General features: G+C 42.8%; 1 protein-coding gene across 1 annotated transcript in view; it reads left to right on the top strand.

Moving 5' to 3' along the window:
• HGD (homogentisate 1,2-dioxygenase) overlaps nt 1-10258 on the top strand; it is a 41882-nt gene extending 31624 nt beyond the window's left edge. The window contains exons 11-14 of the mRNA XM_021692486.1: nt 731-835; nt 3299-3425; nt 7209-7390; nt 9915-10258. Of these exons, the coding sequence (XP_021548161.1) occupies nt 731-835; nt 3299-3425; nt 7209-7390; nt 9915-10064 (564 nt within the window). The 3' untranslated portion in view covers nt 10065-10258. The remainder of the gene's footprint in view (nt 1-730; nt 836-3298; nt 3426-7208; nt 7391-9914) is intronic.
• Nucleotides 10259-22535: the final 12277 nt, after the last annotated feature.

Genomic DNA, 22535 nt, shown 5'->3' with positions numbered 1-22535 from the left:
TCAGAAACCTCAGCATCTCTAGTCAGTTCACCTAACCCTAATCACACCTCTGTTAGGAGTCCCTTCAGTAAAGTCTTTAGAATATTCTGAGTTAGATGCTGTTTCCAGAACAGATGCATGGCTGCAGTGGGGACTACCTTCCTGTCACAGAGCACCGATCCTCTCCTACCCCAGAGGAGCAGGCCCAAGGAGCATCACCTCGGGATTGCTCTGAAAACTCAAGTCCTTGGGGCTGGAACTCTTAGGTACCACCTTCCTGCACTCAGCGACCTAGGAACTGAGTGTACCAGAAGCTGCTCTAGGCAGCAATTACCTGGAGGGCAGTCCCAGCAAGTGCCTGCCCTTTGCACCAGGAACCCCAGCCCAGATGGTCTGAGAATTGCTGACATCCACAGATTCTCACAACTGTGTTGAAAATTGTTGAAAAGGCACTACCTGGAGAATGTGTTGTGCTTCTGCTGCACTGTGATCAGAGGCAGCTGCAGCTTATGAACTGGAAAAATAGGGTTAGTGGCTTAGCAAGGGACAGTTTGAAGGCACGGGAAGCAACCACAAAATGATTCAGGGTCATACTTCTCCCAAGGGACGCCATTACTAAATTATGAGAACAAAATCAAATCAAAAAGAGAGGCAGTGATGCCAAGTACAAACTGTGGAAGCACAGCTACAAAAGCATTAAGCACTGAGATTACCCTTTCCTGTTTTTTTGTTTGTTTGTTTTTGTGATCAGGATGTCTCCCCATTCAATGTTGTGGCCTGGCACGGGAACTACACCCCCTACAAGTACAACTTGGAGAACTTCATGGTCATTAACTCGGTGGCCTTTGACCATGCAGTAAGTCTGGACCATGGAGGGGCCCTGGGGATGGGGCAGCCCTTAGGTGGGAGGGGTCCATAGTAGGTCCCCGATATTCACAGATTTAACATTTCCAGTGTCACCCTTGGAAGCCCAAGATATAGTCATTCATCACTGCGCTGACAGGAATTTGAATCCCCTGCAGCCAGGCTTTGGGGAACAGAGTAAATAACAAGCTACTGGGGGAGCCAAGCCTGACATGCAACACTCAGCTTTGAACACAGCTTAGTTCTTACACCGAGTATCTCAGTAATTCCCATAGATGGCCAAAAACTTAGTTTCTCCTTAGCAAATGTATCCCCCAAAGAAACCAACTGCTAATGTTGGTGATAAAGTGATGAGAAAGAGACAGCTCTGGATTTGGAAAGTTCTCTGTCCTGCTTATGAATGCTGAGTCTGCTCGGTCCGGCTTCCTACTCCGGTATTCCACTCCTGGCTGTTTTTAGCCGTGATGGAGCAGACAGCCCTCTTCTAAAGTTCCTCAGAATGCTCAGGGCCTGAATTTAAAACACGTAAGTTCTAAAGTGTGAATTCGGTGATATTTTTCACTCAATTAGAGGGCCACAAATAAGCCCCTGGTCTACAGGGCAAGCCCCCAAGGCCCCACATTCGTGATAAAGTGCTCCATTCTGAGATCCTGGGGGAAAGTTCATTTTGCAGCCTAGTTCATAATAGATTAACTTAACCCAAAAGCTGGAAGGATAATTAGAGCAGAAGCCAGAGAACCAGAGACAGAAAGATTACTCTGAGTCAGTTCAGCTTATCTCTAGGGGGACAAAACTACCTTTCTGAAGAGCAACAACTCGTAACAAAACCAAAAGGGAAAAGAAAATGAGGCATCAAGCCCAAAACAGCATGAAAAAGGATCCAGAGACACGGATAGAGCTTTATTTGAGCCTCACTACCTTTTCTTTAACAGTTTCAGATCATTTCTCAAGACAGAGGAAGAAGTGTAATATCTCACAGCGATAGGGATGGGGTTTTGGCTTGCCTTTGCACGGGGCCAATCTTTGTACTGCTGCTACAGTTATTCTTCCAAAATCCAGGTCCGATCATTCTACCGCTGCATTAGAAAATCTGTGCAGCCTCCCCATGGTTTAGGATAGTCTGAGCTCTGAAGCGTGGTATCTGATGCTCTCCACCATCTGGCCCTGGACTCATTTTTCCAGTACCAACTCTTAGCCCCTCTGCCTTCTGCCAGTGCATTCTGGGCTTTAGCTTTCCTGCCTCTTAACAAAATCTCTGTGCATTTTGATGTCCTTCCTGTTTTCTGTGCTTAAAATGCCTTTTCCTTTCTCTCCTTCCTTCCTTCTTTTTCCTTCCCGCCTCCCTTTTTCTTTCTTTCTCCTTTCATTTTTCAAAAACTGCCTCAAATATCACCCCCTCTTTGAAGCCTTCCCTGATCCTCTCAGGTAGGTGGCATCCTCTGTACTCCCTTGGATTTCTTTTTATAAAGCTAGATTGCCCTTGGCACCTTGCCGTGGTCAGTTGTTCACACACCTGTTTTATGACTCCTCCAGGACCCCCACACTACCATCACTAACAATGCTAAAGGGGCAAGGAATAGTTCTCAACCATCTTTGAATCCCAGACCCTAGCATGGCATGTGAAAGCAAACACGATCATTGATTTCAATGAAATTGAATCTCAGTCTTTCCATTGAAGGATTCTAAAGTTCTTTTAAAATCACAATATTGTCCCCCAGCCTATGCCCTCTATATTACCACCACCCAAACTAATGATGTAAGTGGTGTATTCTAGACCTGAGAGTCAAACAAGGGTAAGGAAAGCAATGAGGATACCATCTGGAATCTCTGTGATGCCCTCAAAGAAGCATATCCTACATCTATACCAAGAGTTGGATACTATTTTATTTCTATTTCCACCTCACTCTGAGCATCCCTTCTGCTGAGAACTCCCTGCAGCACATCCCAGCTCTTGTCACCCTGACCTGAGGTTGGGAGGCAGGCACGACTGGTTCTCAGACCCACAGGGTAACACTTGCATGAAATGGGGGCTCAGCAGGGTGAGAAAGCAGCTCCAAATCCTCTTAGCTGGTGTTAATTCATTTTGCTTCAAGCAAGAGGGGAAAGTCAGATGAGTGATTTCTACACCTCAATGACAAGCCCAGACTTCTTAGCTTTGGCCTGTGTGGCTTGATCAGAAATTACAGTGTTGGGGCGCCTGGGTGGCTCAGTCAGTTAAGCCTCGGACTCTTGATCTCAGATCAGGTCTTGATCTTGGGTTGTGAAGTCAAGCCCCAGGTTGGGCTCCATGATGGGCTCCACAAGAGGCCCTGCAATGGGTATGCAGCCTACTTAAAAAAAAAAAATAACAACCTAGAGTCAACTTGGAAACCCCTTCCAGTGTGGGTGACATGTGTACCATTGTCCAGTCACCTCCCTTCCATCGTGGGCTCGGTGTCTCCTTGTGCTTTCACAGGATCCATCCATCTTCACAGTATTGACCGCCAAGTCTGTCCGCCCCGGAGTGGCTATCGCTGATTTTGTCATCTTCCCACCTCGATGGGGGGTTGCTGACAAGACCTTCAGGCCTCCTTATTACCACAGTAAGTCTCTATTCTACCAAGCCACATTGGAAACCAAAGAGACCACAAAGTGTTGAACATTAGCCATTGGGAATACCACAGTATGGTGTCCCTGGACACCATACTGTGCTGGCTTTTAGGATCCTGCCTCCGGAGGCCCTAGTGCTGCTCCCCAGACTTGTAGTTGCTGAAACACCATGACTTCCATGGAGATGGCAGTGATGTGTTGACTCTGAGAAGGAAGTAATGCCTACAGCCCAGTTCTTCTGGCCCTGAGGAGAGGCAGAAAGGCCGATAAAGTGTGAAGCAAGACGTTTCTTTACATTTCAGATGCTTCTTTTGGGGGAGAGGGAATGGTGGGATGTTGTTGGTTAGTTTTTTGTTTTGGGAAAGCTCTTTACCTAAGCCTGGTTCAAGAGCCAGTAAAATGTGCCTTCTCCAATTATTTTGGTGGAATAAAACAGACTGCAGCCCACACTAGGGAATGGACCCCATTCTGGATGCAATTTCTATGGAGCATTTGTTGCCTAGAACAGAACTTACTAAATCTATTATTTTTATTTTATTTATTATTACTAGCAGCTAACAATTATTGACCATTTTCTTTGGCTCTGTTATAAGTTCTTTAAAACTATTAAACCATTTAATCCTCAACACAGTTATAAGAGGGAGGTAGTATCATTATCCCCTTTTTTTCAGAAGATAAAACTGAGGCATGAGGGATTAAGTAATTTGGAAAGATCGAATAACCAGTTAAGTGGTGGAGTCAGGATTTAATTGAAGGCAATCTGATGCCAGAGCACACACACACTCACAACCACTAACCGATGTGCCTAGCACAGTGCCCGATACACAATAGGCATCTAATAAACATTTATTTAATTAGTAAATGCATCACCAAGAATGAATAAGATCTTTCATGGCTGCACTTAATGAAGTTGGCATTTTTAATAGTCCAATAGCTGGCCGTAAATCCAACCTAAAGGTCAATGTACAATTCCACTTCCTGAAGATTGCATTTTTGTACCTAGAGTTCTGGAAAGACTCTGAGGTGCATTTCAGACACCAGATACTTTGTAAATAGAATAAAAACAAACTACCATCTTTTCCGAGGAGTGTTCTGGAAGTTAGTCCCCGAGAGGACCTGCTGTCCAGGAGAGAGAATTGCTTTAGCTTAGCCTGTACCTCACATGCCCGTCCTTGATAACTCACTATTTCACCTAGTTCTTGTGTTGAGGCTGCTTTATGGGCCTGAGGTGGAGGTTCTCACATTTTCATATGTGTCAATGTCACTGGAGGGCTTGTTAAAACACAGATTCTTGGGCCCCACCCTCAGAATTTCTGCTCCAGTAGGTCTAGGGTGGGGCCTGAGAATTGGCCTTTGTAGCAAGCTCCCACAAGCTGCTGTTCCAGGAACCACACTTTGAGAACAGTAGGAATCTAAAAATCACTTAGAATGCCTCCTAAAAAAAAAAAGTCTTCCCAGCGCCCACTCTCAGAGAGTATAATTAGTTGGTTCTGAGGTGGAACCTCAGAATCTGCATTTTGAGTTAGCAAGTCAGAGGAGTCCACAGGCCATATATTGAGAGGTGCTGGCCTGCGGCTCGTCTCCCTGCCCAGGGAGAAGGCTAACAGAGCCATCTAACTCAGACAAGTCTGCTATTGTGCTACACCTCTCAAGCCACTTTGGTTTGTAGTTCATTCGCCTGAAACAAATGACCTTGTGAAATGGCTCTTATAATTTTTTAAAAGACTCTCAAGTACCTTTGGCCCAGGATAGATAGATATCGAGAAAGGTATGGTTGCCTGAGTTAGTTGGAAAAACCACAGAACCCCAAGTTAAAATTATTTTTTTCCATAGGTATTAAAACTATTGCTTTAGCAATAATCAAAATCTTTGCTACTTTGATGTAATTTTATAGAAGTGGAGAATTATTTCTGTAGAAACACTGTCTCCAGTCATCTTAATGTACTTGAGTCAACTGGATTCAGCATTAATCAGAGAGGCAAGGTCTACCCTCCACATGTCCTTTGAGGTATAGAAAATGATATAGAAATGTCATCACCAAAATCATTGCTACCTAAATTCGTATTCAGATCAAAGCTGAATTCTGCATTGCTCTCTTCTTAAAATTAAGCCATGAAGGTGACCCTGAGGACACATCCTAGATTGAGGAGTGTGACAACATATTTCAGTCATGAGCAGAACTGCTTTTAAAATATAGACACCTTATGCTTACAGTTGCTTCTTTTCCTCTATTTCCGCTTCATGGAGAAACGAGTAGAGCTGTGATCTGGGTCTTACTTTTTCTACAAGGGCCCGCAGCAGCATTTTGTTTCCTAGGCAGGATGAATATGGCTGCCTAGTCAATGACAGAAATATTTTGGCACTTGGTTATACTTCACATGTAAGGAAGAAGGCTGGGGCATCTATCATGCCAAATGTCCAGGTTTGCAAGGGTTGCCAATGCCATAGCTCTCTGCTCTGTTCATGGTCTGCACTCTCAGCCCTCTCATGGGACAGACTATGAGAGTAAGTTTAGATGGGCTATTTCTTACTCATCTCTATCATAGCATTTAGCACAGTGTCCAATTACATATGTGGATGGATGGATAGGCAGACAGATGGGGTGGCGAATGGACAGATGGGTAGGTGGGTGAATGAATGGAAAGGCACTTAAACTTTCTCAGGTATTGTATTTCTTTAATTCTTGCCCTAAGTGTGTTGCTGTTCTAGTAAAGAGCTTTATTTCAATAAAAACATATGATTGAAAGAGTGGGAACGTGGTGATTTTTGTCAAATTTTGCTGACTCCAGAAAGCACAACTAAGACCAATGTACTTAACTTGGATTAAAGCAAATTTCCATTTAATATGAGAGAACTTTCTAACACCCAGAGCTTTTCAATAGTATGGTAGGTTGCTTTGTTGAGTAGAGAGCTTCCATTCACAGGAGGCATGCAGGCAGACCCCAGGAATTAATCTGTCAGGAATAGTATAGAAATTCTTCTGTATTGAGTAGAAGTAGTGATCCTTTCCAATTTTAAAATTTTAGGATTCTATGAAGAGAATATCAGTGGAACTAGAAAGAAAAGAATGAATCTAAGAAGCATTTTGGAGGGTAGAAAATAAGATGATAGATTCAGAAACAGCAGATAATGTTTGTTAGGCTATATAGCATTTATGGACTGGTTTTTATAGCTACTGAGATCTTTTCACACAGATTATCGTTTGATAATAGACTCCAAGTCCAGGGTTCTTTCCATTACATGACTCTTCCATCAAAACATTCACACACACACACACACACACACGCACACACACTCCATCTCGGTTTTCTGGATTGGGAACCAGAAATATGGTGATACCATGTACTACTGTGGGGCTATTTGGGGGAGGAGCAGATCAGATCTGGGAAAGAAGATGATTTTAATACAGGATTTATAAGCCTAGGTGATAGAGCACATCTACTCTTTATTATAACTTTCATTTTAATTATTATTAAAATTCTTGTCTGGGCCATGATTTTCTTTAGAGCCAACATTATTTCTTTCAGGCAGTGGAATTTAAGACCTCTAATAATCCACATGTCCATCAAGTAGAGTTTTGCCTACCAAGAGTTTCACACTCATGAATACTTTGTGGGGTTTTTTTCCCCTATCTATCTGTATTCATTAGTAATCCTAAAAAATTTATCAGATTCTCCTATCTTCTTGGCATTCCACAGAAATAATGCTTGAGAGGTCTTGGTACTTTACAGGTCTTGCCTTGGATAATAAAACTAATACTCTTTCAACCTTCCCAGGGAACTGCATGAGTGAATTCATGGGACTTATCAAAGGTCATTATGAGGCAAAGCAAGGTGGCTTCCTGCCAGGGGGAGGCAGCCTGCACAGCTCAATGACCCCTCATGGGCCTGATGCTGACTGCTTTGAGAAGGCCAGCAAAGCCAAGCTGGCACCTGAGAGGATTGCTGATGGCACCATGGTAAGTAAATCAAATGCCAGGCTCTGGCAGCCTCTGGGCTTCCCAACCTTCTCAAGAGGAGTGGCTTTTTTTTTTTTTTAATTTCTCCAAAGACACAGAGGAGTCAGGAAAGGAGAGTGTGTGTCTGTGTGTGTATTTATTTCCATGTGTGTATGCACACACCCCTATGTGTATACTAGACCTCTGATGTGGTGGGGTAGAAAGTTCTCTGGACTTGAGTCGGACCTGAAATCAAATCCTAGCTCTTAGTTCCTGCATGACCTTGAACAAGTCACTTAACTTCTCTGTGCTTCGCTTTCCCCATCTGTAGACTGGGTGTGGTAGCCACCCTAGCAGGTGGCTATATTCAACCTTATAGACTGTTCAAATACAAGGGAATATTGTCAATACTATCTGTATGCAGCCCAGAGTATATATGCTGTGTCTCAGAATCATCTGCTTTTTGAGGTAATCTTCCAGGGCCACAGTACCCAGAGATGCAGGATGTCACCTTCAGCGGAGTTCTCAAGCCAAGGAGGATCAGAAAGCCTTTGCCTCACTATAGTCAGGGATTGTGAGCAGCAGTTCTCAGCTGTTTTCTCATTTTTTTTTTTGCTCTCTTTTGGATGGGATGAAATTGATGGGATTGAAAACCTGTTTTGTATTCTTCCTGTATCAGGCTATAAACATTGAGGCTGAACACAATTGCAGTTGGCTGAGGTACTTGATTTTTATTTTATTTTTGCATTCTTGGAGGTGGAGTTTATGGACCACAAGGAGTAATTTTATGCTAAATCATATGCAAATTTGCTTTACATTTTTCAACAAATGCCTTCAATGCTACCTGACTTTAAAATCAATAGCACAGAACTGCCTGACTCCATGCCCAGCTTGCAAACAGACAGCATTACCTGTCTCTCTATCCAATGAAGTTTGTTTTCAGTCCCAACTCCAGGACCAGAGTTGATGGAGCTGATCTTCAGGGGGAGGGTGCAAAGTCCCATCTGCTTGACCTTGGCTCTCTTTCCCTTTCCAAGGGCCTTTGCAGAATTTCTGTGGAGACCTACATCTCTGTGAGATGTGGCTTGACAGTCTCAATTAAGCTGTTGCCTCCAAAGGCTCTCTGAGGTACATGGGCTATTTATATGAGAAGCAAGACTTTGGGAAATGCCTAGGGCCTGGAGCACTAGGGCAGAAAGAGCTCCCCTATGTAAGGGATTAAGGGCAGGGCATGCCCTAGGTAGCCAGAGAGCCCAGACTACCTGGCAGAGGAGTGTCTGGCACTTTACCTAGACCTAACTCTGGGTCTCCATCACCATTTCCCGTTATATAATTTGGACCCAGGCCCAGCTATACTTATCCTTATTCCAGTTTGGAATAAACAGACTTTGTATAATACTGTCTTCACAGCTCAGCTGGAATGGGGTTTTGTCACTCCAGTCAGACAGCAAGGCTCTGAAGGAGTCCTCCAAGACACAACAACAAGAACAGCCATAGTAATAACCCTTATATCTGAATAGTGCTTTATAATGTGCACAGCACTTCCACATGATCTCCTCTGGTCCTCACATCAAGCCTGTTATGGGAAGTCAGGCAAAGACAATCATCTCCATTGTTCTAGGCATAAAGAAGCTAATGCATATTAGACACCAAATATTAACATAGGTTCTCAGGGCTGTGACACAGGAGAACTTTAACTTCCTTTTGCCAGTCTATATGTTTAAAATTTCCAGTAATGTGAACACGTAAGAATTGTAGGGTTTTATTCCTTTTATTTTATTTTATTTTTTATTTTTATTTTTAAAAGCCACAGCAATTGGTGAAGCTGGAATATTTAAGCTGCACCGAGCACTTGCATATTCATTCTGTTGGAGACAGAAACCTCCTGAATACAGCGGGACAGCCACCATTCAGAGTCTTCTGGGATAGGGTTTTTAAAAGTGCTACAGCCATTTCTGCTTCCTCCTTCCCTCCTCTTCCTCCTCCTCCTTACTCTTTCTTTTCCTCCTTCACCTTTTCCCAGCCCATCTCTTGATCAAAGTCCTGAAAAAGAAAACTCAAATCCCAGCTCTTCCACTTCTTGCTACCATCACCTAAGACAAGCCATTTCTCAGCTTTGAGCCATAGTTTCCTCCACTACAAAAATGGGGAGTATGGCCTCCCCATGAGGACATAGCCACAGTGAGTGATGGCCCCTAAGAAGATGAATATTCCTAGAACTCTCCTGCTTCTGCCTTTGGATGTAGCAAATTTAGCTCCATAACGCTAAAGGACAATGTGAGGCTTACGTGCCCAATTCCATTTTATAGAATGAAACGTGGAGCTCAGAGAAGTTAAGAGCCTTGCACCGAGTCTCACTTGCTTCTGCATGGTGGGGTCAGAGCCAGAACCCAAGGTGTGAGCCTGCTGTCCTCACTGTGTTAGCACACATAACTTCTTATTCAAAGATCCTGCCTACCTACATCTTTTCTCTTGACATCGAATCAGGTATGTTTTATTATCCGCTTCACTTCTTCTTTCTTGTTCCCCTCCTCATTTCCTACAGGCATTTATGTTTGAGTCTTCTCTAAGTATGGCCGTCACCAAGTGGGGGCTCAAGACCTCTAATTGTTTGGATGAGAACTACTATAAGTGCTGGGAACCTCTCAAGAGCCACTTCACCCCCAATTCCAGGAAACCAGCAGGACCTAACTGAGACTGGAGCATTGCTGCCATAATTGAAAATGGATTTGTGTGGTTTTGTTTAGAATCCTGCCCTCTGGCAGTATGAGGGAGGGGTTGGTTAAAGTGAGAACTCATTTTTTTCACAGGCAAGTAACTCAGACATTTGTAGAAATGTATTTGAAAAGTTCTATGTCAGCTTAATTACTCAATAAACACTTAACTGGTGTTCTGTGGAAGTAGCAATTGGTCATAATCAGGTCTTGATGAAGAATACCTATAGTGGCCAGGACTGGGGGTCCATGAAATTAGCTCAAGATCAAGAGCCCTTCACATGAGTTTAGCCTGCATGCTTTTATTCTGGGAGTGCAAATCCAGGGTGTTTACCACAGACCACAAGACCAAGCCACAAGGAAGGACCATGAACTGAGGTTGAAGCCAAGGCCAAGGTCCTAGGCATAGGAAATCACAAGGGTTCAGCAGAGCTCCAAACATCCAGCATCATCCTAAAATAGATGGGCAGACAGGCCAGCAGGCTGTCTGATCGTGATAGTCATGTAGCAGCCAATATAGATGATTATGGACAAGAAGCCCAGTCACTAAGAGTGAGCATCATTCACCGAGGGGACCAACTGCCCTGATTTCCCTACTGAAAGCCCCATATCTCAGGAAACCCTCAGGCCTGGTCAAACCAGAGTAGTTAGCCCCCCTACTCTTCACTCATTTATCAGTCCATTTGGCAACCATTCAGTGAGTCCTTGCTATGTGCCATCTACAGAGTGAGACGCTGGGGGTGAATGATTGAGAAGAAAGAAGTCATCTCTCCCCTCCCTTATCAAGCTCACAGTCTGGGAGATCAGGGCCAAAGAAGATTAATGTCCCAGCGCAGCACAGAGCCAAGCAAAACTGAGGTAGCGCACGGTGTATAAACGCTGTTCCTAACAGCTCCCCTCCGTGGCCGGTATCCCTCCCAGACGACTGGGCTGTCCAAGATTTTGGGGGTCAGCTGATTAGGTTCTCTTGGAGAGAGTAGACAGGAAAATCAGAACAGAAAAGAATGGCAAGTGTGTTTTTCACTACTCTAGTTCTGTAGATTTAGCACACACACCCCCACTTTGTTGCCTTAGTAGCAATTTGATATGCTGCTATCAAGTTTTTATTTAACAACATGTAATGAGAGTCAGCTATGTATCAGGGCCTAGGAACTAGGGTCACCAAATAAAACACAAGATGCCCAGGTAAATTTGAATTTCAGATAAACCCTGAATAATTTTTAGTACAAGTACGGACACAGAAGCCTGTATTTGTATTTGCTAAATCTGGCAACCCTATGTGGGATATGGTGGTCCAGGAGATAGATATGTTTCTCACCCTTATGGAGGTTACATTCTGAAGAGGGAGACTGATGAAATAAACAAACAAAATAATTACAAATTGTGAAACATGCCAACACAAAACAAACAGGGACTGAGAGAGGAATAGCATATGGGGAAGGGGAGATCATTCTTTAGAGAAGAAGATCTTCAATGAAGAAGTGATGGCCAGACCTAAAAGATAAGAAGAAGCAAGTCTTTGGAAGGGTAGGGTTGGGCTGGGATATAGTGCAGAGGAGGAGTATTCCAAAACAAAACAACAAAACAAAACAGCTTTGTAGGTTCAAGGAACTGGAAGAAAACCGAGTGTGTGGAGCCCAGGAGCCAGGAACAGGCCATTGCAATAGTCCTGGCAAAAGACTGCATTGCCCTGGACTAATGAGGTAGCAGCAGAGACAGAAGTGGGTAAATTCCTGAGTTTTGGAGTAGACCTGAAAGCCCCTGTTAGTGATCTGTATGCAAGGGGTGAGGGGAAGAGGAGTTGAGGACAGGGCCAAGATGACTGGTAGGCTTCTGGCAGTGGTATTTCACGGTCTCAAACAGGTGGTGACAGAGGCTGGTGTGCCTTCCTAATGTTCCTTAATATAAAGAAGTCTTTATTAAAAATGGAACACTGTTAACTAGCAAAGCAGTCAATACCTTTAAACAAATGTTGAAACTGGCCAGTGTAACAGGAAGTTGCTAGTGGCCCGCCCATCTCCCACCAGCAAGCACCATCCGCTGCTGACCAGCCAAATCCAGTTGCCTGCACCACACCTGCAAGCCTGCCCAAGGCCCAAACCAGAAGCCAGCGAAAGTGCTGGGATTGTGTAGCCCTGGACACAGCCCTCAGCCAATGACTCACGGGAATTCGTAGATAAACACGCCAGCCCTCTTGCCCCACACCTCCGGGGCTTGTGTTTGGCCCTGGCCCCCTGCAACTTCCAGAAGGATGAAGCTCCACAGCCCCCGGCGGCGACGTCCAATAATGCACTTATGATTAGCTTCTCTCCCCTCCCTTTCCCACTCTCCTGTGGTGCTTCCTGGGCTCTTCTCTCAGATGACCCAAACTAAGATGACCACTCAAATAGTTTATTGCCAAACTCCAACCTTTCCAGAACAACCTCCTCTAACTCTGCTCTTATCCACATACCTAGACTCTCATCCATTTCTGTTTACTCCATCATCATCAGTTTGGTGGCCAAGCCTTCCAGGAGCTGAGGAAACATTCAGCATTTACATCCATTCAGTCCCAGTCCTTGCTTTATCTCCTCCACTTTATCTTGTTGGCAGCAACTCCTCAGCAAGAGACAATATTTCATCCAGCCACGCTGTTCACGCTAATTAAAAAAAGATTTAGTTTCCTTCTGTTGTGCTTCAGATCAGCAAGAAAGATCTGTACCCTTTCCTTAATTCCCTATTCTCGAAGATACTTTCCTCTACCATGCTCCTGAAGAGATATACCATCTCTTTCCTGAGAAATAAAAATTCTTTAAAAAAAAAAAAAAAAGAAAGGCACCCTGATTAGGTTTCCTCCAATGACAAGAGGGTTTTCTAACAGATCCCCTTGGCATCATTACGTATTTTCCTGTCTGAGAGGTTCTCAATAGGGGAGATTTTGTGCCTCCCCCAAGACATCTGATCAAGTCTACAGAAATTTTTGGTTGTCACAACTGGGGAAGTTGCTACTGGCATCTAGCAGATAAAGGTCAGGGACCCTCTTAAGCATTCTATAGCACACAGGGCAGTCTCCCACAGCAAAGAATTAGCCAACACTGGATGTCAATAGAGCCAAGGTTGAGAAACGCTGCTGCAACCACAGTGGTTCTCAACTTCAGCCGTACCTTCCATCTCCTGGCAGCTTCCGAAACTCCAAGTGCATGGGGTATGCCTCAGATCACCTGAATTAGAAATGCTGGGGATAGAGCCCAAATGAATTTTAAATTCTTTTTTTTTTTAAGTTTTTTATTTTAATTCCAATATAGTTAACGTACAGTGTTGTCTTAGTTTCAGGTACACAATAAAGTGATTCAGCAATTCTATGCATCACTCCAGGGCTCATCATGATAAGTGTACTCTTTAATCCCCTTCACCTGTTTCACCCATCCCCCCATCCACCTTCCCTCAGGTAGCCCTCTGTTTGTTCTCTGTAGTTAAGAGTCTGTTTTTTGGTTTGTGCCTTTTTTTTTTTTTTCCCATTTGTTCACTTGTTATGTTTCTTGAATTCCACAAAGGTGTGAAATCACATGGCATTTGTCTTTCTCTGACTGATTTATTTCACTTAGCATTATACTCTCTAGCTCCCGCCACATCGTTACAAATGGCAAGACTTCGTTCTTTCTTAAGGCTGAGTAATTTCCATCTTCTTTATCCATTCATCTATGAATGGACACTTGGGTTGCTTCCATATCTTGGCTATTGTAAATAATGCTGCTGTAAACATAGGGGTGCATGTATCCTTTCAAATTAGTGTTTTCATATTCTTTGGGTAAATACCCAGTAGTGCGATTACTAGATCATAGGGTAGTTCTTTTTTTTTTTTTTAAGATTTTATTTATTTATTTGACAGAGAGAGAGACATCGAGAGAGTGGACACAAGCAGGGGGAGTGGGAGAGGGAGAAGCAGGCTTCCCGCTGAGCAGGGAGCCCGATGCAGGGCTTGATCCCAGGACCCTGGGATCATGACCTGAGCCAAAGGCAGGCGCTGAACAACTGAGCCACCCAGGCACCTCATAGGGTAGTTCTATTTTTAACTTTTTGAGGAACCTCCGTACTGCTTTCCACAGTTGTTGCACCAGCTTACATTCCCACCAACTGTGCATAAGCGTTCCTTTTTCTCCACATCCTCACCAACACCTGTTGTTTCTTGTGTTTTTGATTTTCTCCATTCTGATAGGTGTGAGGTGATACCTCATTGTAGTTTTGATTTGCATTTCCCTGCTGATGAGTGATGTTGAGCATCTTTTCATGTGTCTGTTAGCCGTCTGGATGTCTTCTTTGGAAAAATGTCTGTTTCATGTCTTCTGCCCATTTCTTAACTAGATTAATTTTTTGGGTGTTGAGTTTGATAAGTTCTTTATATACTTTGGATACTAACCCTTATCTGATATGTTATTTGCAAATATCTTCTCCCATTCTGTAGGTTGCTTTTAATTTTGTTGTTTCCTTTGTTGTGCAGAAACTTTTTATCTTGATGAAGTCCCAATAGTTCATTGTTGCTTTTGTTTCCCTTGCCTCTGGAGACGTGTCTAGCAAGAAGTTGCTACGGTTGAGGTCTAAGAGGTTGCTGCCTGTGTTTTCCCTTAGGATTTTGATGTTTCCTGTCTCACATTTAGGTCCTTCATCCCTTCTGAATTTATTTTTGTGTATGGTGTAAGAAAGTGGTCCAGTTTCATTCTTCTGCGTGTAGCTGTCCATTTTTCCCAACACAATTTGTTGAAGAGACTGTCTTTTTCCAATTGCATATTCTTGCCCCAAATGAGAGGGGCTTTGTTTTGTTTTGTTCATTTTTATTTTTTAAACTCAAGTTATTCCAGTGCACAGGCAAGGCTGAGAACCACTGTTTTGGAAACTACCTTAGAAACAGTAGAGGGAGATTCGGTGCCCAGAGGGGGCACAGGGAAAGTGTGGGAAAGAGGACAGGAGTTAGGAAACCTAAGGCCTAAATGTAAATTCTTTATAAGTTAGAAGTTAATGTGCAGTTTCTGTATTATGATTTTCCAGAGTGAACGAGTTATCACTATGGATTTGAAGTAAGTTCTGTCTTGGAAAGATATCTTACTACTAAAAAAATAAAAAAAAAAAAAAGGCTTGAGAGCTGACATTTAAACTTCATTACATTTAGTGATCAACTAGCCTTCAATTTCATATAGTCAACTTTATGTAATTGTATCACAAATCTGAGGTATGCCTAAAGTTTATCCTTTTGTGAATCAGTGTAATGCATAAAGAGAACAGACTGCCTGGGTTCAAATCCAGGTTCTACCACTTATTAGCTGTGTGACCCTGAGCAAGTTACTTAACTTCCCTGAGCCTCTGTTTCCTCAGCTGTAAAACGTAGATATTTCATAAGGAATCCAAGACTCTGGAATTGAGACTGTGCTTTCATAGCTGAAAAAGTTTGAGCAAGTGACTTAACCTCTCTAGGGATCTCATTCCACATTTGAAAGAGGGAAATGATTTATTTCACAGGGATTTGGTGGGGGTGAAATAAAACCAGGCATTGAAGGCACCCACGCTGGTTTTGGTACATAGTGAGCAGAGGGAAATATTAGCTATTACTATTGTTATTGTTTATTGCTGCTATTGCGACTCAGTGAATACTATTCATTCCTGCCTCAGTGAGGCTATTGTACCACTTCCTGCAGGTGACACTGGAATGAATAAGCCAAGGTCCTTGTTGCTAAATAAGCAAGCATTTAGCTGGTGATTCTCATGCAATAAGTAACAGAAGCCCAAAGTGTGGAAAATTTAGAAGTATTCTTTTTCATCATCCTTTAGGTCTTAAAACAAGAAAATGATATTAAAGCTCAATTTAAGATCTCAACAGTGCATATTAATAGCTCAATTAATGTGAAAATTAAGACAGACTCTATAGTTTGATGTAAGTAGTTTGCATATGACTAGCTACAGAGTTTTTCCTGGAGGAATCTTGCCTCATCATGTGGGCCTTTGGGCTCTAATTAGCCTACTCTCGGTTTTTTAAATCTAAAATTATGGGGTGCCTGGCTGGCTGGATTGGAAATGCATGGGACTCTTGATCTCCGGTAGGGAGATCGAGCCCTGGTCCTATGTAAGGCTCTGTGCTCAGCGGGGAGTCTGCTTCTCTCCCTCTTTCTCCATCTCTGCCCCTCCCCCTGATCGCGCACTCTTTCTCTAAAATAAATAAATAAATCGTTTTAAAAAAAACAAACAGATTTAATAAATAAATAAATAAACCTAATATTATGTCAGAAGCTTCGACACAACTCACCACAGCACTATCAGCAGTAATATCTCGTAAAAACCAAGTGTATGCAATGCTATACATTCCCTGGAAGAGAAATTTAACAAACAGAGCAGTTTTGTTCACTCACGAGCATTTATTGCCTTTATTTTGGATCCTATGAATAAAATTAAAATCTGAAGGACAGGTGTATTTTATGATATGACTTCTCTTAATAAAAAGACATGGTATCAATTAAGAGTGCATTCAACTGTAAAAAATTGTACAACTGAAAATCTAACATTAGCTTAACAACTAGGACTTTATCTCATAAAAGAAGTCTGAGGTTGGCAGGTCAGGACACGAAATGATCCTGGACCCAAGTTCCTTCTGGTTTTCTGCTCCACAATTTTTGGCAAATTGTTTTATCTTCATTTCATTTCCAGGTCTTATATCCATGTTCTTAGAAGAAGAGAAGAAAGCAAAAGCAGAAAGGGACAGAAAGGATTTCTCCTTGGGGAATATCTTTTTATTCAGGATGGGAAGCTCTACTTGCCAGATTCTCCTATGCTCAGAACTGGGTCCCATGCCCACCCTTAGACCAATCCCAGATTCATTCCTCCGGACTGGGGTCATGCCTACCCTGCCTGAGATAAAGGGACTTCCACCAACCTCCTGAACAAATCGGGGTTCTATCAGAAGTAAAGGAGGGGTAGTGGGTGCTGTGGTGGGGAAGCTGTTGCCCGCCAGGGAGACGTTCCTGTGGGAATCCAGCAAGAACAATATGGGAGGTGTTGGGTTTGAATCTAACATCTTCACTCTCACAGCCCCAAGAGACAAATCTGTGAATTCTTGCTTTACACAGGAAATGCTCCAAACATCTGCCTGATTTCTCCAAATACATCCTTATTAAAATGGCTTTTTGAGTCTTCTGTATATATGAGGTAAGGAGGTTGGTGAGCAATTGTCTCAATTATCCCAAGTCTCATTTTTAATCACAAACAGGTGACATGGACAATCAGAGCCATTGTTCTTAATCAAAACCTAGACTCCTAATCCGCAAATTAGCAGGGCTTCTTGAAGAATAGGACAAGTCATTTCTCCTCCCCAAACCTTTCCTATAGAATTAGGCTGTGAGACTGGCAGATCTTTAAAGATTTTTCTGGCTCTAAAATCCTGTATACCCATGAATGTGCTAGAAAATCTAAAAGTGCAAGTGGCAGGCCCTACTCTAGAAAGTACCACCTCTTAAACCCTCCAGACCCTCCCACTCTTTCCCAGTACCCAACTCCACACAGCATCAGTCTTCAACCCATTGAAAGAATGGTTAAAGATGTGCCCTCTGGAGTCAGCCTGCCCAGATTTAAGTTCCGACTCAGCTGTTATTAGCTGAGGACTCAAGCAAATTATTTAACCTCCCTAAATCTCCTTTGCCTAATGGGGATTTTTTTTTTTAAAGATTTTATTTATTTATTTGAGAGGGAGAGAATGAGAGACATAGAGCACGAGAGGGAAGAGGGCAGAGGGAGAAGCAGACCCCCTGCCGAGCAGGGAGCCCGATGTGGGACTCGATCCCGGGACTCCAGGATCATGACCTGAGCCGAAGGCAGTCGCTTAACCAACTGAGCCACCCAGGTGCCTGCCTAATGGGGATTTTTAAGGTATGTTGTAAGATGTGTAAAGCCCTTACTTTAGTTTAGTGCCTAGAATACAAGTAAAAGTTTAATTAAGTGCTGGCTGCTATAATTGTTTTTCTCCAATGTGCATTCTTCCAAGAAGGAGCTATGTCTTTTTCATATAAGTATCCTCAGTGCTTAGTACACAGCCGGGGCTCAGTAAGTGTTTGATCAATGCAGGAGACCTGACAGCCAGTGTCCTAGAATTCAATCTTCAGTACCTGCAGACCAACAGCAGCTCACTCCCCTTGCAGACTACATTGGTGTTTCCTCCCAAATACCCTGATAGGACCAAACACTTCTGGGCACCCCCTTCTGCAGAGCATGATTTTGGAGGAGAAGCTGTCTATCCAGCCTCTAATAGATGGCTTCAGGGTAATCGACCACCCTTATCTCCATCTCACCCAAGCCACTTCATATAAAAAGTAGTAACTCTTTGATGCTGTCTCCATCCTATATAAAGCATAAATAAAACCTTCTCTAGCAAACTTCATGTTTTTAATTATGAAACATAACGTAAGTAGAAAAAAAATGTGCTTAACTGTGCAAATGCAGTTTCAAGAGTCTACACCTTGTCCTCCTACTCACAACAATTTCATATCAGATTGCAACCCCTGAGTCCTTCCTTTTTTTTTTTTTTCCCCTGGGTCCTTCCTAAATTGATTTCTGGAGCAGGCTCAGCCAGTTCCCTCCTTTCCCCACTCCCACCCCCAATATTTTTAGAGCCTAATTATTAAATAAGCGAGGAATGATTTAAATGCAATTGGTGATATAAGTAAAGAATTGACTCAAAACTGATCAGGTGATACTCCTTGTGATTATGGAGGAAAAGAACTTGAATTCTAATGGTAAGTTTGCTGCAGAAATCTCAGATGTTTTGCCAGCAACGTTCAGAGATCAGATGTCAGACTTTCAGCTTGACTTTAATCTTTTAAATCCTGAAGCTTGGCGATGAGATCGATGCACACTGCACTTTCTTGGGATGCTGAAGGGTCTCCAGGTGGATGACTTAGTTCAATGTCCCTCCAGGTCACAGTATCAAGAGAAGGGGTCTCTATCTCAGCTAGGGAAATGGCAGTAAACAAGGCAGCCAGCGGGGAAACAAGTGGAAGCATTACAATCAGAGGTACACACAGATGCTCTACTAGAAACATGATAAAATTCTGTGTGTTCACAAAATGGTAGAAAGCAGCAGCAGAAACTTTGAAATTCAGTCTTTGAATATATTTAGAGCTAATTTTAAGGTGCTGTCCATATTTTTAAATCATGCATATTTGATCATGATAGTTTCTCATACAGATCTCTAATCTTTTCAAATACTCCATTAATGATCCTGAAGAATGGAGAAATAACCAGTACTCTGTATCTCCCCCAAAGTTATAAGAAGTCTGTGGCAAGTGCTACCAAGAATGAGAAAAAATAAAATGGAAAATAAATCAGGGAATGAATCCAATGGGATTTTGAACCAAGCATGAATGTCATCTTTTTCTCCAGGCAGGATCCATAATAAAGGGTGAAAAGACATAGTACTTAAACAAACCAGTCTGTTACAGAAGCAATATTGTCCCAGAGAGGGGAAGGGATGTCATACACGGATAAGGAATTATTAAGAAGACTGGCTCCTCATGCATGTGCATAAAAGGAGAACTAATAGAGATAATATACTTAGACTTTCATAAAGCTTTCGACACGTTCACATCCAAATGAGTCGCCCTAGGATTAGCAGGGACTGCTTTGTTCTGCGTAGAGGGCTGTCTCAAAATTGAAAATCATTTCTAGCCTGAAGTCTTACAACAGCCTGATTACTGGTCATCCTCTAGCCTTTCTTGCCCTGAGATCCTCCTCCAGGATCCAGAATGATCTTCCAGGAATGCAGATCCCATCAGGTTATTCCTGCCTAATACCTTCAGTGGCTCCCATTGCCATCAGATGAAGTCTAAACTCCTTAATTGTGATAAGGGCCTTAAGATCTCATTCTGGTTCCTTGTCATTTTTGGATGCTCAACATTTGAACCACTTTCTTATGTTTGGGAATTCCTTATCTGCCTCATACTTTAGAGCTGAACATGCCATATGCTTGCTTTTTCAGCCTTCCCTGCAGATAGAAGTCAGGCACAGCCAATCAGATGCTCCTGAACTCAGGAGCAAGTGATGGGAAGATATGGGGACCTCGAGGAACTCTCTCTGTGGTTTGGTTGTAATAAGCTTGAGCTTTTGGGCCAACAGAGACAGCAATACCAATATAGGTCCAGTGCTCAGGGCCCGCAGTAACGGTCAGACACATGGTAACATCAAGCACTCAGATGAGGGGTAATTGGTATTCTCACCAGACCACTTCTGGTGTGATTTGGGGCACTGTTTGTGGTAATAAAAAAATCTTTAGAAATTGATTAAACTCTTAAGAACATATTGCTCAATAAATTCTCAATGTTAACAAAAATGTTTTACAATCAACAAAACTAAAAGGCAACCTATGGAATGGGAGAAGATATTTACAAATGACATATCTGATAAAGGGTTAGTATCCAAAGTATATAAAGAACTTATACAACTCAACCCCAAAAACCAAATAATCCAATTTAAAAACAGAAGACATGAACAGAAATTTTTCCAAAGAAGACACCCAGATGGCCAACAGACACATGAAAAGATGCTCAACATCACTCATCATCAGGGAAATGCAAATCAAAAGTACAATGAGATATCACCTCACACCTGTCTAAATGGAGAAAATCAAAAACACAAGAAACAACAGGTATTGGTGAGGATGTGGAGAAAAAGGAACTCTTGTGCACTGTTGGTAGGTAGGCAAACTGGTACAACCACTTGTGGAAAACAGTATGAAGATTCCTCAAAAAGTTAAGAATAGAACTATCCTAAATACTAAATACTTTGTAAGTAGTAACTCATGAAACAATGAATTTAATAACAATGTATTACTAGTATATGTATTTTAAAGATAAGAAAACTGAGTCACAGAGAACTTAAATACGTTCCAGGTTACTTCACCAGTAAGCAGTGGGAGAGCAGGGATACAAATGCAAGGTCAGGGAGTGGGACTAACAGTTCCAACCTCTAATCACAATTGGTTCTCTTGGCAACCAGCCCCGGCTTAAGTGTGGTCCAAAACTTAGCTCAGTAACATAACAAAAGACACCTCTATCTTATCACTTAGGAAATCCTGAGGGTTTTAGGAGCTCTGCGCCAGAAACAAGGACAAAGACTAAATATATATTTCTTATTATAAATCACAGTGTCAGAGGATTTCACTTTAATCTGAAGCTGTGATTACCTCCTGGTCATTTTGGGCTTCTTATGCCTGGCAAACAGTAGACCAAAAAAAAAAAAGTTTCCATATTAGCAGCACTAAATGACCTTCATTACAAGGAGCTAGGGTTGCTGCTACAGAATGGGGGCCTAAAGGGATATATCTGGAGCCCAGGGGAGTCACTTTTGCTTCTTGGTGCTTCCATGTCCGGTGATGAATGTAAATAGGCAATTGCTGCAACAAAGGCCTAATTATACAAGAGTAACTAGGGTTCCGGCCTTGAAGATAAAGGTTCCGGCCTGGTGACTCCATCAGGCAAGCATTCTAGACCTTCTAAAGTGATGGCCAAGGAAGGAAAACCTAGAAAGCATGATGGGGCGAAATGATCAATCTGTTACAGCTTCAGACCAGTTTCAACAGTGTGGGGCTGAAGCTTGTTCCACTAACCCTCCTATACTGAGATTGTACCTAGTCACCTCCCCGAATGACGTTGCAGATTAACGTGTGCACAGATCCAAGCAGAACATGGAGTGGATGAGGAAATCGTCTACCTCTTGTGCCTGTATCACTTCCTCTTGGCCAATCTTTTTACTCCAATTGCTGCTGCAGCTCTGAGCTCCTGCAGGTGTGACCTGACAATATGCCACCTCAGCTGTACAGCACATCACTTCCTTTCTGCCCTCAGCTTTCTTCCCCTTCCATGTGAGAAGCCCGTAAGAACCCTCAGCCATTCTGAGGCTCGCCCATACCTGAAGTGAAAGAGAATTAACTGCGTGAGACAACTCGTGACCAACTGGGGGAGAAGCTAGTGGATACTTGTTTTTTCCTTGTCTGCAGGGAGTATTATGTGTACACTCCACAGGGCTCCTCAGAAGGTCCCTAGTGGAATTGAGCCAGCTACTCTGAGGCAACAGGCCAATGGCACACACTTGTGGGCTGTCCCTCTAGCCCTGTTCCACTCTTACCAGTCTGCCACTTGTTCTTTCAGATCACTCCCTAATATAAACTACCTGCACACAAGCTTGTCTCTCAGGCTCTGAGTTTCAGGGTATCCCAGACTCATACAAGAACCAGAGAATACTTGTGAGTATGCTCTGAAAGTTAAAATCAACGTAATAACGTAAATCAGCCCTAAAGAGCATGTTCTCCCTATAGTACCTTACTCCTCCTACTGTTTCAAGACTGAACCATAGAGCACGTAGCTTTATCTTATTGAGCAATACTGGTATCTCATATTCATCTTCATGACCTTATGAGGAAGTGGGCAGAGATGGGGAAACAGGAG

Source organism: Neomonachus schauinslandi, chromosome 1 (genome assembly GCF_002201575.2).
Source record: "Neomonachus schauinslandi chromosome 1, ASM220157v2, whole genome shotgun sequence".
NCBI lineage: Eukaryota > Metazoa > Chordata > Mammalia > Carnivora > Phocidae > Neomonachus > Neomonachus schauinslandi.
Note: the sequence above shows the minus strand (reverse complement) of the source record. Positions and strands in the feature narration are given on the sequence as shown.